Here is a 16,887-nt window from a genome sequence, read left to right as displayed (position 1 = left end):
TGTAATTAATTATCAATTGTTAATATACACCACCCCCCATTGTAGTAAGTCTTTTTAATTAATTGCTTAATTTCCTCTGCTTAGCTAGCTGATATTGTTTCTAAAGCTAAAGGCTGGAATACACTTCATGAATGCTACATGACTTCTCAACTTTGTGAAAATCTGAAGACATTTTAAAATGCTAGGCATCATACACTCACCAACTTTTTAAACAGTCACAGAGAAAACACTGGTCATCATACACTAAACAACTGAGGATCAAACACTACCAGACTTTAAAGTTTTCCGATCACAACAAACTCCCGCAGAAACGTTTGCCTTGTTTCTAGAAAACGTGTGCCAAATGAAAATGTGTTCTAAAACTGGCTCAAAATGTCAAACAAGTCTGACTGGATGGAATCAGAGTCTGAACCTAAAAAAATCGGTGTTTGTGACCATCATACACTATGCAATTTCCTATGAAATCTCTCAACTCAAATCTGCAGACTGGCTCTGACTTGCGTCAACCAGCATCAAATTGTTCAGATTGTGAATCTTTAATGTTCCAGCTGTGAGTCTGATGTTATGTCAACTTGTCTTTTCAAGGAAGTTTTTGAAACTTTGAGCCCAGCTGTAACAGTTATTATTAACAGTTCAAATGGAGTTGTACCTTCTAGTTTTTAAACATGCTGTGGTTCACAAACTGCGCTGTTGAAGGCCAGTGATTTAAGTGCTGCATTCGATACAACCGATCATAGTATTCTGCTAAATTGTCTGGAAAAGGTGGTGGATATTCAGGGGGTTACCCTGCAGTGGTTGGCCTCTTTATCTTAAAGACAGAACCTTCTCAGTGACCACTGGGGAATTTTCTTTGTTGGTTCCTTTATGATGCGGTGTGCACCAAAGGTCTATTTTAGTTCCTTTTCTTTTTCACTTTATATGCTTCCTTTGGGTGTCATTTTTAAGATATATAGGATATCCTACCACTGCTATGCTGAGAATACAAAATTTTATCTTCCAGCAAAAACCAATAATGGTTATCATTTGGAAGTTTTTTGCGACTGCTACGTATGAGGAGATTAAATGTTGGATGACTAGTACTTGTTTTTGCAATGAAATGAAAGTAAGTTCTGATTTTAATTTGGGTTCTCCTGCAGCTAGTTTTTAACCACATGTAAGAAATCTTGGGGTTACATTTGATGTCCCTAGACCTTGACAAACAAATCAGTTCTGTGGTAAAGGGCAGCTTCTTTCATCTGAGATCAATTGCGAAATTAAAACAGGTTCTGTCCCCGAGAAATTTGGAGACTGTAATGCACATTCTTATAACATCACGCCTGGACTACTGTAATTCCCCAATATTGTGACCTGCCTCAAACTGTAATTGCTCTGTTTTTAAAATTGCTGTTTTTGTGTATAAAGCTTTATCTGGTATCAAAATATATAATTGATCTTTTAATTCCTCACACTCCGCCGCGGTCATGGCCTAATGCTTAGAGAGTTGGACTTGTAACCCGAAGTTTGCAGATTTTAGTCTCGGTACCAGCAGGAGTTGTGGGTGGGGGGAGTGAATGAACAGCACTCTCTTCCACCTTTCATACCCTTGAGCAAGGCACCGGACCCCCAATAGCCCCTTTGCTCCCCGGGCTCCCAGCTGCTCTGAGTAGAGTGTGTTCACTACTCACTGCTGTGTGCGTGCACTTGGATGGGTTAAATACAGTGCTCAAATTCCAAGTATGGGACACCATACTTGGCCACACGTCACTTTCACTTTCAATGAGCACTCAGGTCATGTAATCAGCTTCTCTTGCCTTTAAATGTGAGGTCTGCTCCTTCACTAGCCAGTTTTAAATTGGTTCTTAAAAAGTTGGCCGTATAAAAAAAATCAAGTTGGTATATTTGCATTAAAACATTTCATGGAAGATCCGCTCTCTTTGCAGCACTAAGATTGATGATAAATTCTTGTGCTTCACCTTGCAAGTAGACTGAAGGATGAATAGCAAATCCTCAATGTTGCACGAAAAAGTATATTATATTATATTATAGCCTATTATATTATATTATAGCACCGGTTGCACCGCCCTAAGGACGGCCAGGTTTATTTTACAACTTCATAAGAACTGCAACTTCACAGTTCAGTCACTAGGTGGTGGAATAGTCCACTAAAGTTTGCGGGTCCGTTTTCTGTTCCACAGCCACTTTCGCTCTCTGGACAGGCGTGAAAGATGCGCATTTAGGACCCTGAGGCGTGTTATTTTTAAGCTCGATGTGCAGCAGACCACCACGTCTGTGTAAAATCAGTCACAGCGTTATTACAGCCTGATACGGAACTTCACGGTCACTTTCTGCGTGAGCAAACAGCAGCGGACGCAATGAGAGAACTGCATTTCAAAGATAATTTTTGGGTAAGGTTTTCGTATTTTGGGGGGCATACAGTCAATTCTTAGTGAAAAATATAGTGGACATGCTGTTTATTTGTATAATAATAAATGATAACCAACTTTCTCTGATTTGATGTAAGTTTAACAAATAGTTAAACCTTTTATTTTGAGCTCGCCTGTCACATATCGAAACAGGGCTGATTTCCTTTAAGGGAAGTGTGGTCAACACATAATGTGAAGCCTTGTCGTCCATTAAACAACCCAAATAGTTAATTCTTATAAAATAATATATTGTTAATAAAAAAGAAGAAGCGTATCTCAGTGTGCTGTCTCATGCTGAATTGTGTCTGCATGCTGTTTGACTATTGGCCATGCCAGCCTGAGAACTCAGACCTTATTAGGCAAAGCAGGCAATAAGGTGCAATTTAGTTTTGTTTTCTTAGCTTTTATTTTGGGAGATATTTCATGTTGACTGTGGCTTTGGGTATGATGCTATGTCTACCCCTCAGACTTATAAATTACAGAGACTGAGCTCTCATGGGTAATGATAGTCAACAGTCCAAACCACCATGTTTCTGAAGCCTATAGCCTTCATGTATACAGTGGAATTGGTGATACATGTGGCACTTTGTGGATTCCTGGCTTGTGCTTTCAGATTATGAATAATTGGTGTGATTTTTGTGAAGTTACTTGATAAAACATTTGCCTATGTGTTTTGTATATATATATACAATTGTGATATCAGAACACTGAAGTCATCAGCACAGCTGGATATGACAGCATCATCCAGCACTTGAATGACGGCAAGAGGACGTGCAAAGAAATCGAGGATTTCATGAAGGCCAGGTTAGAAGTCACAGTCATTACCACCTAGTTTGACACATTTACCTCAAACTCTTGATGTTCTCACAGTTATACATTCGGGTAAACCCTCCATAGTGCATTCACATATAACTGAAGGAATGTTACAGTAACCGAAGTCTTTAGGGGGAAAATACCTCATGACGAGCATTGTTGCAAGATTTCCTGTTGTTGATGTGAAAATGCACATTGGAAATTTTTCAAATGCGCCACTGTGTTAAATCAAAGAGTTACAGAAACAAATAATGGAAGTTAGTCAACATGAAATTAAAATGGGCCATTGCATTTTCTTAAAGGGATAGTTTACCCCAAAATTAAACTTCTGTCATTATTTACTCACCCTTAAGTTGTTCCAAACCTGTTTGAGTTTCTTTCTTCTGTCAAACATAAAGAAAATATTCTGAAGAATGTTGGAAACCAAACAGTTGCTGATCCCTATTGATTTCAATGTGAAAGAAAAAAAATGCTATAGAAATCAATGGGGACCAGAAACTGTTTGGTTTCCAACATTCCTCTAAATATCATCTTTTGTGTTCAACAGAAGAAAGAAACTCGTACAGGAATGAAACAACTTCAGGGTGAGTAATGATGTGAGTAATGAGTAATGACGACAGAATTTCCATTTATGGGTGAACTATCCCTTTAATGCATGATTAGTAACGTTTTAAAAATATTTTACTGACTTTATTTCACTTTAACAAATGTGAATGCTCTGACTACTGCTGATCTATGATCTAATTTCTTAAAATCTTATTATCCTAGCGGACTGGTTGGGATACTCAAACAAACAAATAAATGTCTTGATAGTGTTATAGAGTTATAGAAAATTTTTGAATTGTGTATTCAGAGTTGGCATGTTAAGCTGGGATGGAGAAAACACCAGAAATGTGTGGAAATATTTCCTCAATATAGAAAGTGTGAAACTAACTCTCAATATTCAGGCCGTATAAAATTACTTGATAATTTAATAACAAATACATTTCAGGCAAGCAAACCAACAGATTAACTCAATATGTCATTATGTACAAAACATTGATCTAAAATATAAAAACACACTTATTTGCAGAGCTGCGATAGAAGAGAAATATGCCAAGGAGCTGCTGGGTTTGTCCAAGAAAGTGTGTGGACACAGTGAAATGAAGTAAGTACCGATGTATAATTACAGTTATTACAGTTAATGTTACGGTTATACTTTTACAAAGTGCAATTTCTTGAAAGGATTGTAAAAGTACTTTATTATTTTTTGGGTTCATTAGCAGTAAACCAAACTAAGGACATCAAATTGTGTGGTTCTAATTGAGAGGTGTGCCATTAATATTTTAAGCAATCAGAATAAAAGGAGGAACCTGAGCCATATCAGAGACTTAAGAGTTTGACAGTCTTAGGCTGAGCCAGTAAACAATAACCAAGCAACCACAATGACCGTGTTTTAAAAACTCATTAGCAAATGTATAGCAAGGCTGTAGAACTGCTCACAACACCTTGAGCAAGCATCACTTATTATTGTTCTTTTTTTTTTGTAAAGGGGTCATATGATGCTTTTTTAAAGATAATCATTTTGTAGAAACACACAGCGTCTCCCTGACATGGCTGCATCAACACTAACTGCGGTTACTGAAACCACGCCTTCTTTCTTTGCGTGCACATTTGGGCAGCATTATGCTAATATTTCCACATAGTGAGGTAGATATGTGGGGGCGTGTTAGAACGAGCCGTTTTAGGGGGGCGTGGCAGAGTCTTAACTTTGATAAAGAATATCTCTTTGGTTTTGAGACTTTAGTCTTTGCAACTTCAGGGATCTTATCTATGCACAATCAGCTTGTAACACTCCAAAGAGAAAGGAAAACTTGAAATCGCATCATATGACCCCTTTAAAGATTTATTTTTGGCGTTTTTTTTATGCCTTTTATTTAGATAGGACAGTAGGTCGACAGGAAGTGAAGTGGGTGAGAGAGAGATGGGGGGGGGATCGGGAAAGGTCCACGAGCCGGGACTCGAACTCGGGACGCCCGAAGCGCAAAGGCGCTACATGTCGGCGCGCTGCCCACGAGGTCATTGGCGCCGACATTGGTGTTCTTTATAGAGGTTAAATTCTTTGATTTGTTTAGCCAGAGGGTTCTTGAGTGAATATGACAAGTTATTGTGCTTTTCTGGTTGGATGTTCTGGTTGAACAGCGTGGTACTGATATACTGTATTCGATCATTTCAAAGTACAAACCTAAACAGTGTCTGGGTTGGTCACATGTAGATGGTTTGTGGTTAGTGCCTTTCCTCTTACTATGGGGTGAGGAAAAAAAAGTTTAACTGAGTCCTATACCAGTGACTGATGTCAGCAATTTTACAATTGTTTTATTGCACAAAATGGACATTAGTTACTCATCAACGTTTCTTTTTCTGTTTTTAGCACCCTGAAACGATCACTTGACGTTTTCAAATTACGTAAGTAAATGCTGTCTGCAAACTTCATGATTGCAGTTTAATGTTCTGTTACCCTCCTTTATGTTTAAAATGTGTGTTTAGAAACAGAAAACGTCAGTTTGTCCCATCTGCATTTGGCCCAAACCATGAGGGAGGAAGCAAAGAAATTAGAAGACTTCAGAGAGAAACAGAAAGAGGCCCGGAAGAAGGTAAGGTGTACAAACAGCATTTAATACTTTATTATTTACTGATTAAATTTGAAGTGTGTCTTTCTGCATTACCATTGTCCCCAATTGGAAAGATTTTTCAAACTTTTCATACCTGGAGATAGTTAGCATTCCCATTCATCTCATTGCTAGTTGCTCAGCTGATGCAGGACCTCTTGGAAGTATGTGATTTGAAATCTCCCATCTTTGCTCATGGGTTTTCAGTTCTGGACGCAGTTGCGTATTTACCCAATAATCTGAGGTGTAAATGCAACCAATTGCAAGGAAATGACAACACTGATGGCACCACAAAATCACGTACAGTCTCAAACGCTGCACTATTTTGACTATCCTAAGCTGTGACATCAAAAATAACTGACAGGGAAGAATATTTTCAAAGAGCCTCAAAGGAAATCTGCACTGGTAAATCATCTACTGTAGTAGAATTAAATATTAGCAATATATTCAGTAGCCTTTGGACTCGTCTGCTATTGGTCAAATAAACAGGTAGCTCCGCCCCAAACTCACACCATTGGTTGAACCTGTGTTGCTATGCTGGATGGTCGGAATTCTCAAAACAAATAGCACAATGTTTTGATAGTGTGAGAGAGTTTACACTTTTCAGGTGAATCAACCTGCAAATGACTTGTTATAGAAGTATAGAAGAAAGTATTTTAACAAGGGAAAAATTACACTTCATTTTCTACAGTACATAATGGTGTTAAATTGAAGATATGAATTGAAAAGTTGTGCTTTTTTTCAGGTAGAACAGCATATGGATACTCTTCATAAGCAGAAGGCCGCTCAATATAAGAAAACGGCTGAGGTAAGTATGAAAGAGAGAGCAAAGTGGTCTCAGTTTGTATATTGTTGTCAGTGCTGTTGCTATAATAGGTGGTTTAGCTGCCCTCTTTTCTATGGTACCTTATTTCCTTTATGGGATGTATATGTTCTGATTTAGTGGCAGGAGGGAAGTGAATAAGTGCACCTGATTTTAGCTGCACAAAATGGGAAGTGATCTGTGCTGAATGGCTTTGTTCAGTAAAAAGACAGCTTCTCATTCAAGCTTAAATGAAGCATTTTTGAAAGTGGTGAATTCAGGTTGGTAAATAAACTGTTTCCCTTAAGTTTATTAGCATCACGTCATATGATGCATCAGTATTTACTAGTTAAGAACTGAAACTTTGTAGTACCACATGTGATGTTGCATACAACGCTTTCCTAGAAATAAACAAACCATTTATTTGACATAAATGTTTTTTTTTATATAATATTACATTTTCCTATATTTAGAATAATAGTAAAGTCATCAAAATGGTGAAATCATACAAATTGAAGTTGTGACCAAAATGTTTTTATGGAGTTGGACGCTTGGTTGCTTTTTCCTTACTATCTGCTCATCCATTTAAATAAATGTGATTAAATATCAGAAGGAGATTAATACCTATGAATCAATTATAATTGTCTACATTTATGTGTCTTATATTTTTCTGCCCTAATCTTAAGATTACAGTGTTTTTGATATCATGAGAAATGTTCAGTGAAATGTGTGCACTTTTGGTTTGCAGTGTAGTACTGTGGTAGTGTGATTCTATTTACAGTATAATAAAGATGGCACATTATAGCTTACAAAGAATATAGATTATAGTTAAATTTAGACATAAGTTGTATTGGTCACACTTTAAATGCCAACGGATGTTCTTTTTTAAGGCGAAGAAGACTTATGAGCAAAAGTGTCGAGATAAAGAGGAAGCAGAACAGAACATGAACAGAAATGCCACCACTAGCAGTTCCAAGCAGCAAGAAAAGGTACGCAAGTAAAACTGTGACAGTGCATCTGTTTTTTCTGCCCTATATGACCATTGCAAGAATCTTGCTTTCACTTACATTTTAGTGCATATATAGAAGCCTCTTCTCTTTTCTGGTCTTCCTGCATTTTGCTTTTATCTGCACTTTTTACAGTGTTGTTAGCAAGGTATCTCTTCTGGTATCTCTGTATTGATGTTCCAAAAGCTGAACTGTTAAATATTAAACTTCTATGAGAAATTCAGACTGAAGCAACTAACATGCATACATTTTGTAAGTTTCATACTTTTTAAGAACTTTAAGATTACAGTTTAAAAATTTCCCAATCACATAGATTGATAAAATGTCAGTCCACGAATAGTACTGCCTGACACAAAGTGCATTTAAAACATTTAACATCCATAGACTACCACAGTTTTTACACCTGGAGACATTAAACACTCTTGTAAGGAATAGTTCACAAGAAAATGAAAATTCCGTCATAATTTACGCACACCCTCAAGTTGTTCCAAACCTGTATGAGTTTCTTTCTTCTGTCAAGCACAAAAGAAGATATTTTGAAGAATGTTGGTCACCAAGCAGTTGCCAATAACCATTGACTTCCAAAGTATGGAAAAAAAGATACTATGGAAGTCAGTGGCTACTGTCAACTATTTGGTTACCAACATTCTTCAAAATATCTTCTTTTGCTTTGAGCAGATTGAAGAAACTCATACAGAGGGTGAGTAAATGAAAGATTTTTTTAGTGAACTATCCCTTTAAGCCATTGCTTTGTGTATGTGTGAGAGAGAAACAGATTAAGCATGTGTGAATTACCTGAGTTTGTGCTCAGCAGTGTTCTACTAATGGCAAATCTGTGTTCAACTACTTCAACAAATAAATAGTGCTAACACCTTGCTACTAGGAAATGTTGACCTTTTTTAGTAGGGAAATTAATTGCTAATGTTGCAGGGCAGTGCTGACAAGATCTGTATGTTCAAGTGTGTGGGGGCGAGTGTGAAAACAGGAAAAAATAAACAGTGACTGCTTTTGGTAGATAATAAAAGGTGACTTGACTTTTGATAATTTGTTATGTTGTAGCTAGAACATTAATTTAGAATGGTGATTAAACCTGACTGGAACTACCTGCACAATAAAGCACACATTCCAGCCAATCAGAATCAAGCATTCTAGAATGATATGGAAGAATCAAAACGTAACGGACAGTGATGACATCATTGTGATATTTGCATATGAATTCTGATTCGTATTCCTTTCTTGCATCTGTTTTACCATTTTATATCATGAATACAAACAAAATGACAGATGGGATAGTTCACCCAAAAATTACAATTATGTCATTATTCACTCATCTTCAAGTTGTTCCAAACTATGGAAGTCAACAGTTTGGTTACCAACATTCTTCAAAATATATTTTTTTGTGTTCAGCAGAAGACAGAAACTCATACAGGTTTGGAACAACTTGAGGGTGAGTAAATTATGACAAAATTTTCATTCTTCAGTGAACAATCCTTTGAAAATATAATGCTTACCCAAAACTGTAACACTATTCTTTCACTGCCTTGCAAGCACTCATATGTCCTTCAGGCAATTCAGATCTGTTTTGTGTGTTAGACATTATAGAAAATAATGTTTACCTAGAACGCTTCCTTTTATAAATGGAGAGAAAAGCCGAGATCAATTCAGGCCTAAATTCCATAGAGCTGCATGAGAGGAGGCAAATGAGTTAGTACAGCAAAGCAGTATGCAAAACAAACCATGAAGGCCACGAATGGATAAAGATGACTGCCGGGGGATGTGAATCATTATAAAACATGGCAGCAGTGTTGGAAGTATTTGTAATCCCCTGAGGACAAGACTCTGGAGCTGTTGAAAGGCTATAAAACTTTTGTAGCGAGTCAACTATCAGTCTCCATCTCTTGAGAGACAGTACTGTTTTTAGAGAACAGCTAAAAAGAGAGAAGAGCCATTTAGCTGTTTGTATTATGTGCTTGTAAGATGTGAATGACCATACAAAGACATTCTGTTATAAATAATGTTACTTTCTTATGCTTCAAGCTGTATGCCAAAACACAGCAAGCCAAGCAGACAGCAGAGGAAGCCGGTAAGAACGACAGCAAATGCACTAATAATATATTCACTTATAATAATAATATACTTTAACCAGGGCTGGGCAATATATTGAATATCTGAGAGGATTCTGTTGGTAAAACTAAGCAATATTGAATATTGTGAATATTGTATATATGTGTGTATGCAGTTTTTTTTTTTTTTTAAATCTGGATATGTTTCTTTGCAAACTTGCCATTAGGCTAATTACACAATGTATACATATAAGAGCATTAAGACAAATGAATGATGGACCTATATATTCATCAGGTGAATTAATCAGCTGATATTTGTCCATTTTGCAAACTGCTACTAAATCTACAGCGCAATATGTTAGGGTGACCATATTTTAGTTTTTCAAAAAGAGGACAGTAGGGGGCGGGGTTCATGTGTGGGGGACAAGGGCGGGGCTTCGCCTAACAGTATATTTTGTTTTTATAATAAATAAAAAGAAAACAAGTAGAAAGAATATAAAAATAATAGGGAATGCTAGTGTTAGAGGGTCATTTTTAAATAAAAATAAAACAAGTCAATAGAACAGAAAAAGAATAGATAATGCAAGAAAATAAGTAGAAAGAATAGAGAGAATAGAGAACGCTAGTGTTAGAGGCTCTTCTTTCTTTATAAATAAAAAAGTAGTTAGAATAGAAATAGAATAGAGAGTGCAAATGTTAGAGGGTCAAGTTTTTTTAATAAAAAAAAACGAGATAAAATTAGAAGTAGCATTAGAATAGAGAGTGCTAGAGTTTGAGGGTCAAATGAAGATGAAAGAGATGTGTTTTCAGCCATTTCTTGAGAATATTAAGGACTCAGCTGCTTGGATTGAGCTGGGGAAAATCAACCCATGGCAACAGTTTAAAAGTAGCCCAATTCTGTGGAAAAAACGCGGGCTTGGCAACCCTGCATCCAACAAGAGCTACCGGAGTCAGCTTTGACTGATCAAAGGTCGAGAATAAGGAGAGATGACTGACAAGACCATGCTGGAGTATACGCTCAACAGATCCTGAGCTCATTGACAAATATCTGATCTTGTAAGATGTGCTCCCTTTACAAAGAGTGCGTGTGATCGCGAAATCGAAAGTGAAAGTAAACAGCGGCAAACACTCATTCAAAAGAGATTTAAACACTCAGCATACTGAGAGTTTTGAGACTTTAGTCTTTGCAACTTTACAGATCTCCTTTATGCACCTAGAGCTTGTAACACATTGCAAAGAGAAAGGAAAAATTGAAAGCACATCATATGACCCTTTTAAGAAATCCCAGCTGGATGCATTTTTGTAGGTCCAAAAAGAGGACATGTCCGGGAAAAAGAGGACGTATGGTCACCCTACAATATGTACAGTTAGGGAATGATTGAGTCTTAGGAGTCAGTTCTTTTTAGTAAATCAAACACATACCACTTCATGGTAGTCGGATTGCTAAATGATTGAGTTTTGTGTCGGTTCTTTTTAGTGAGTCAAAAGCATAACGATTCAAATCGGTTGAGATCACTGATCTATTTATAGACCAGTGGTTGGGATGCTAACCAAATCGCGATACAATTGGGGTAGGAGTTTATATGAATGTATCACTGAGTGGAACTGACTGTCTTTAGAAAAGTTTAGATGGCATTTTCTTTTCATCTTGGCTCTGAACGATGCATATTAATATTAAAGTAGTGTTCATAAGAGCGCTGCATTGTTTACAGCGGTAACCCAGGAAACACCGTATCATTGCTGTTCATAAGTGCCACCTGCTGTCAGAGAGTGAATCTGCGTCTCATTCAGTTCATCTGCTGTTTCGTTCATATGTTTTATGTATAGTAGTTTCACAAAACTAAAGTCAGACCATTCTGTTTTTGCTTCAGATTTCGAAATTATACAGTCTTAATTTAGATTAAAAACTCCTCATGCTGCATGTATGCTGCATCTTTGTTTAGATCATGAATAAAATGCAGTGGTTGCCTCTAATTTTAAATGGAAAGAGCACAGACAAAGCCTTTGTTTATATGAAGAGATTTCTTTTATTTGTGTAACTTATTTATTGATTTGAGGTTTGTTTTAAAATTTCAATTTAGCTTTGTTATATTTTAATTTCACAAAGAAACGTGCAACAATAGCCTAATAAAAGGACACCTTTTCATTTACTATATATTTTGTCTTCGTGAGAAAATCGAATCGTGAAATCAAAATCGTGAATCGAATCGTAAGTTGAGTGAATCGCTACATCCCTACTTATGAGTTGGTTCTTTTTAGTGAATCAACAGCATACCTCTAAATCAGTGTTGTCCGATTCCCGAACAATTGAGTCTTATGAGTTGGTTCTTTTTAGTGAATCAGCAGCATACCTCTAAATCAGTGTAGTCTGATTCCCAATTGAATGAGTCTTAAGGCTTGTGTAGTTATGGACCGGTTGTTCATATGTCAATATGTGTAGTACAAGACTCAGTTTTGTCAAAAGTATTTCATAAAAATAAATGAATGAATGAAATATGGTTGTTTAGTATTATTGGTATTGTTTAATATATTTTAAGGCCAATTATTGGACTGCATTTGTGTCGCTTCTAAAAAGAAATCAGAATATAAAAATTATGTAATGAAAGTTATATAATTTTACACAATTTTTTTGTATGAAATTATTTTTTCCCAAAAAAAATTCTTTCCTCAAAAGTAAAATAAATTAAAAAAAATTAAGGAAGTGGAATCGTTAGCAGAAAAAAAAAATGTTTTAAAGAAATATATGTAGTTTATATGCCTATGTGTTGTTATATTAGTGTATATAAATGCACATTATTAAGTATCTTTTGCTTATTTAGTAAAACTGTGTAAAAAAAAAAAACACTGTTTTGTTAAAATTACGGTGAAACTGAAAAAAAAAATATTAAGATATGATTTAAATATCATCAAAAGACTGAAAAATATTGCGATGTGACTATTTAGCTGTATTGCCCAGCCATAAACGCAACACAACTCTTCTATTTCTAATTTTAATGTCTTTGTTTGTTCAACTCCATAATAGACAGGATATATAGTCAGAATGTGTCCTTGTTGGGGAAGATGAGAGAGGAGTGGCTGAACGAGCATGTCAAAGCCTGTGAGGTGAGCTTTACGCCCCAACCTGCATCACACACTCCAACACTGATGATCGCTTTTCACAACACATCGATGACAAATCAAACGTGCTCATGTCAGGTCATGTGAAGTCTGCATACCTCTTGAAAATGGGTTGTAAATGGCATTTCGTGTTGACTGTAAAACCATTAAAGGTCAAACAAATCTATTGAATTACACATAAAATGCCTAAATTAAAACATGCTTCAACAAGTTTTATATTTGGTGATTATTGACTGACTGGTGTACTGAATGAGGAAAGACATTTTTTCTACTTTGACATGTAAATATCTCTTGTGCATGTTTGCCACAGTTTTTTGAGAAACAGGAAGTGGAGCGGATCAGCACCCTGAGAAACGTTGTGTGGACCCATCTCAACCATCTCTCCCAGCAGTGTGTCTCCAGTGATGAGGTAACCTGACTGTGCGGCGTCAGGTAAGACCCACATGTGGAACTCGCCTCACCATGTGTATCTTGTGTTACACAGCTCCTTGAGGAAGTGAGGAAGTCACTGGAGCAATGTAACATTCAAGAAGACATTGAGCATTTTATCAACCTCAGAAGAACTGGAGACAAACCACCAGGTACTCTCAGCAGCAGGGTTTCACAACAACACATTAAGGTGTGGTGTCACGTTCACGGGCGACATCCAGTCATTTCAAATGGAATCCATAAAGCTAAGTTTGTATGAGGGTGAAAGATTTCCCAGCACAGATTTCATATCAAGTTGGTGACACGAATCAACAGTGTTGACCAGCAGAAAGTTTGAAAGTGACTTTTTGTGAGCTGTGCTTCATACATTGCAGTACTACTGAGAATGGATCTTTACTGTGCAAAATTTTGCACAAGTTTCACTAATGTGAACACACATTTACTGTGTATTTTGTTATGTGAACTTTTTAGCTCTAATTTGAATAGAAATTAAAATTCAGTTTATTTACTCACCCTCATTATGAAAAATGTTCTGTTTTTTTTCTGAAATGAAAAAAGCATCATAAAAGCACCATAAAATTAGTCCAAATGACTTTGTCCATTGTAAATCACATTCATGATTCCACATGTTCCAATTTGTTGCATTGTGTTTGATTACAAGACCCAGATATCAAACCCAGACCACTCTAAACTAGAGGTCTTCACACAAAACTAGAGGTACCTCGGACACGGGTCAGGTTCGGTATTAGCGGCCTCGGGTGATTTAAAATAAACATGCTTTTTCCAAATGGACCCGATTAGACCCAAATTCTTTTAAACTATCCCGAATGCGTAGGCTATTTTCACTTTCGCGTTAAGTGAAGAATGCACATAGAAAAGGAGCATATTTGTAACCTCGCACACAGAAATCATCTTATAGATATATGAGATCCATCAGGAAAATCCACTCGCTTCATTATGCTGCCTGTTCATATTGGGCTTTTCTTTTTTGTGTGCAGAAGCCTTTCGCCGGAGATCAGGTTGCAGACAACACTAGCAAATCCATGAATTATTAGGATATCGATTTATTTTTTATCAAACTATCACATTTATTTTTCAAATCTGTTCATATAGGGCTTTTCTTTTTTGTGTGCAGAAGCCTTTCGCCGGAGATCAGGTTGCAGACAACACTAGCAAATCCATGAATTATTAGGATATCGATTTATTTTTTATCAAACTATCACATTTATTTTTCAAATCCACTGGTCACAATTGAAAGCCGAGCTCAGAAATAACTTGTATCCATCAGGCAGGCACTAATATAAAGTAGCCTAATAATAAATTGAATAAATGTTAAATAAATCAAAGTAATGGAGAAGCGGCCAAATCAGTCAGCAGGACTCCGGGATTTTTCCTGATTGACTGCGGGGTTGCAGGCTGTACACAAGTCAATGCTGTTTACGTTCGGGTCCAGTCGGGTTCGAAATTAAATTTCATCAGGTCTGTCTCGGGTCGGTTTTTCTTTAAAAAAAATGAATTTATGCACATCGGGTTCGGGTCTCATATATCATATATCTTCTGAGGGTTCATATGGTTTACTTTTATGCAGTGTTATTTTAGCATCGAGGTACTATTATAGTTTGTAATAATACTTTTAATCAGTTTTAATTTTCATATTTTCCATTTTAATTTTATCTTGAAAGTTTGTCATTTTTAGTAGTTTTTTTATGTATATATATATATAAAATTTTATCCCATTTTTAAAGTATTTTACTAAAAGTTAAACTAAATTAAAAATGAGAAATGTAGCTGAAATAAATTTTTTGTATTTTATTCTGTTTCAGTTAAAGTTTTATTTTAAGTGATTTTTTTAAATGATTTTAATTTTAATTTTAGTTTCAGTTTTACTTTTAGTTAACTATAATAACCCTGACTTTATGCAGCCTTTGCCCTTATCAGAGCTTGACGGTCTGTTGTAAAGAAAAGAACGTGAACTTTCTCTTTGAGTTCCACTCAAATATGAGTTTGATGACATTTTATGTTTGGTCGAACTTTCCTGTAATGTTTATTAACTTGATCTTTTCTCAGCATCTGTTCCATATGAGAACTTCTACAATAATCAGAGATCAGCTCCCACTCGGTCACTTCCCACAGCTGGCAGGTGAGCCCTCACTCCTCACAGATGGCAAATTTCGCAAATTTACCAATTACCGATTAGTTTATTTTATTCCTTATGAAAATATGACCATCAGATTTAATATTATCTTACGTCTTGCTGTGTTTTATTTCAGGAGAGCTGCAGCACCTCCACCACCAACTGCAGAAAGTATGAAAATATTATATGCATATAGCAATGAGTTTATACGTTCTCTTCTGTATGCTTATTCAATTCCCATTTCTTGTTGCATCTATCATCCTCAGATGATCCTTTATACTCAACCGCAGCAGAACCAGGATACAGCCTAATACGATACTAATAAGATCACGACTCGGTAAGAATTCTCGCAGGAATGTAACCTTGACGTACAATTTATAAACAGTATAATATTAATGCTGGACCAAGTATTATACAGTTAATACTGTTGTTTATGAATCCCTGGAATGCTCCCTTGAGGAAATGGTGTTTAAGTTATTCATTTTTTTCTTTTTCAGTCTTTGCAAGCCCTTTTGCTGCTCGATAGGAATATTGTGAAGGCATTTGTTACATTTTTCATCAAGGGTTGAAAAGCACATTGGTTACCATCTAATGCTGTTGCCAGCTTCCTCATACCATGTGGTGAGAATATATTGTAGCCTGGCATGAAGAGTTTCCCTGTCTCTGTATAAAAAAACATTGTTAACTTGCTAACCTAAAATCCACCCATGCAAACACGGTGAGCTTTGACACTATTACATAGTCATAAAAAGTCAAATCCTGAAGTTCTCACTACACTGATAACATCAACAAACAACGTTGTATAAATATTTGTATTTTATTTACTGTAAAAAAAATATGTATAATTTTGCACCACTAGTGGCATCAAATGGAATTGCAGTGTGTTTGAACAGCCTTATTGGGCTCAACCAATGGGGTGAGTTTGGAGGCGGGGCTACCCGTTTGGCCAACCAATGGAAAACAGGAAAGGACCAGTTCTTTTGTCATTATTTTTTTAATTCAGTTTGGTGTAGCTAGTGGTCCAGTAATTACACGCTTCACTTTTAAATCAGCTTTTTATAAAGGCCACAAAAATATAATTTATTTCTAGTGTAAAATTCTACACACTGTCAATACAGAGTCCTGCATCACTGGATATATTGCTTCAATAAATGTACTGTATATACGATTTGATCTGTGGTATTGACATTGTGGTATGTCAGCTTTATTCCTCTGTGGAGAAGTGTCCGTTTGAGTCGTGAATAGAAAACTGTTTCCAAGATAACTGCAGATTGTTAAGTGTGCAACCAGTCGACATTCTGTTTCCTCACAAGGTCACAGGAGCTGAGGAGCCTTTGAAACCTTTGGTCACATATGAGGTCACATTTGAAACCTTGCAGTGGAAAGTTCTTAAAAGAACCATTTTGTCTTGGTGTGAAGAACTTTCTAAATCTGAAGAACCTTTTGTGCATTGAAATGTTCCATGGATGTTA

General features: G+C 36.3%; 1 protein-coding gene across 1 annotated transcript; it reads left to right on the top strand.

The window, feature by feature from the left end:
- Nucleotides 1–2,202: 2,202 nt before the first annotated feature.
- Nucleotides 2,203–16,599, top strand: pstpip2 (proline-serine-threonine phosphatase interacting protein 2). Its single transcript, XM_016483435.1, has 15 exons — nt 2,203–2,384; nt 3,106–3,206; nt 4,288–4,362; nt 5,626–5,660; nt 5,742–5,848; nt 6,609–6,671; nt 7,556–7,654; nt 9,710–9,755; nt 12,758–12,837; nt 13,163–13,261; nt 13,337–13,433; nt 15,349–15,421; nt 15,552–15,586; nt 15,682–15,752; nt 15,913–16,599. The coding sequence occupies exons 1-14, from the start codon at nt 2,352–2,354 to the stop codon at nt 15,735–15,737; spliced, it is 999 nt and encodes a 332-aa protein (XP_016338921.1). The 5' UTR covers nt 2,203–2,351; the 3' UTR covers nt 15,738–15,752; nt 15,913–16,599.
- Nucleotides 16,600–16,887: the final 288 nt, after the last annotated feature.

Source organism: Sinocyclocheilus anshuiensis, unplaced genomic scaffold (assembly GCF_001515605.1).
Source record: "Sinocyclocheilus anshuiensis isolate Anshui unplaced genomic scaffold, SAMN03320099.WGS_v1.1 scaffold838, whole genome shotgun sequence".
NCBI classification, from domain to species: Eukaryota; Metazoa; Chordata; class Actinopteri; order Cypriniformes; family Cyprinidae; genus Sinocyclocheilus; species Sinocyclocheilus anshuiensis.
Note: the sequence above shows the minus strand (reverse complement) of the source record. Positions and strands in the feature narration are given on the sequence as shown.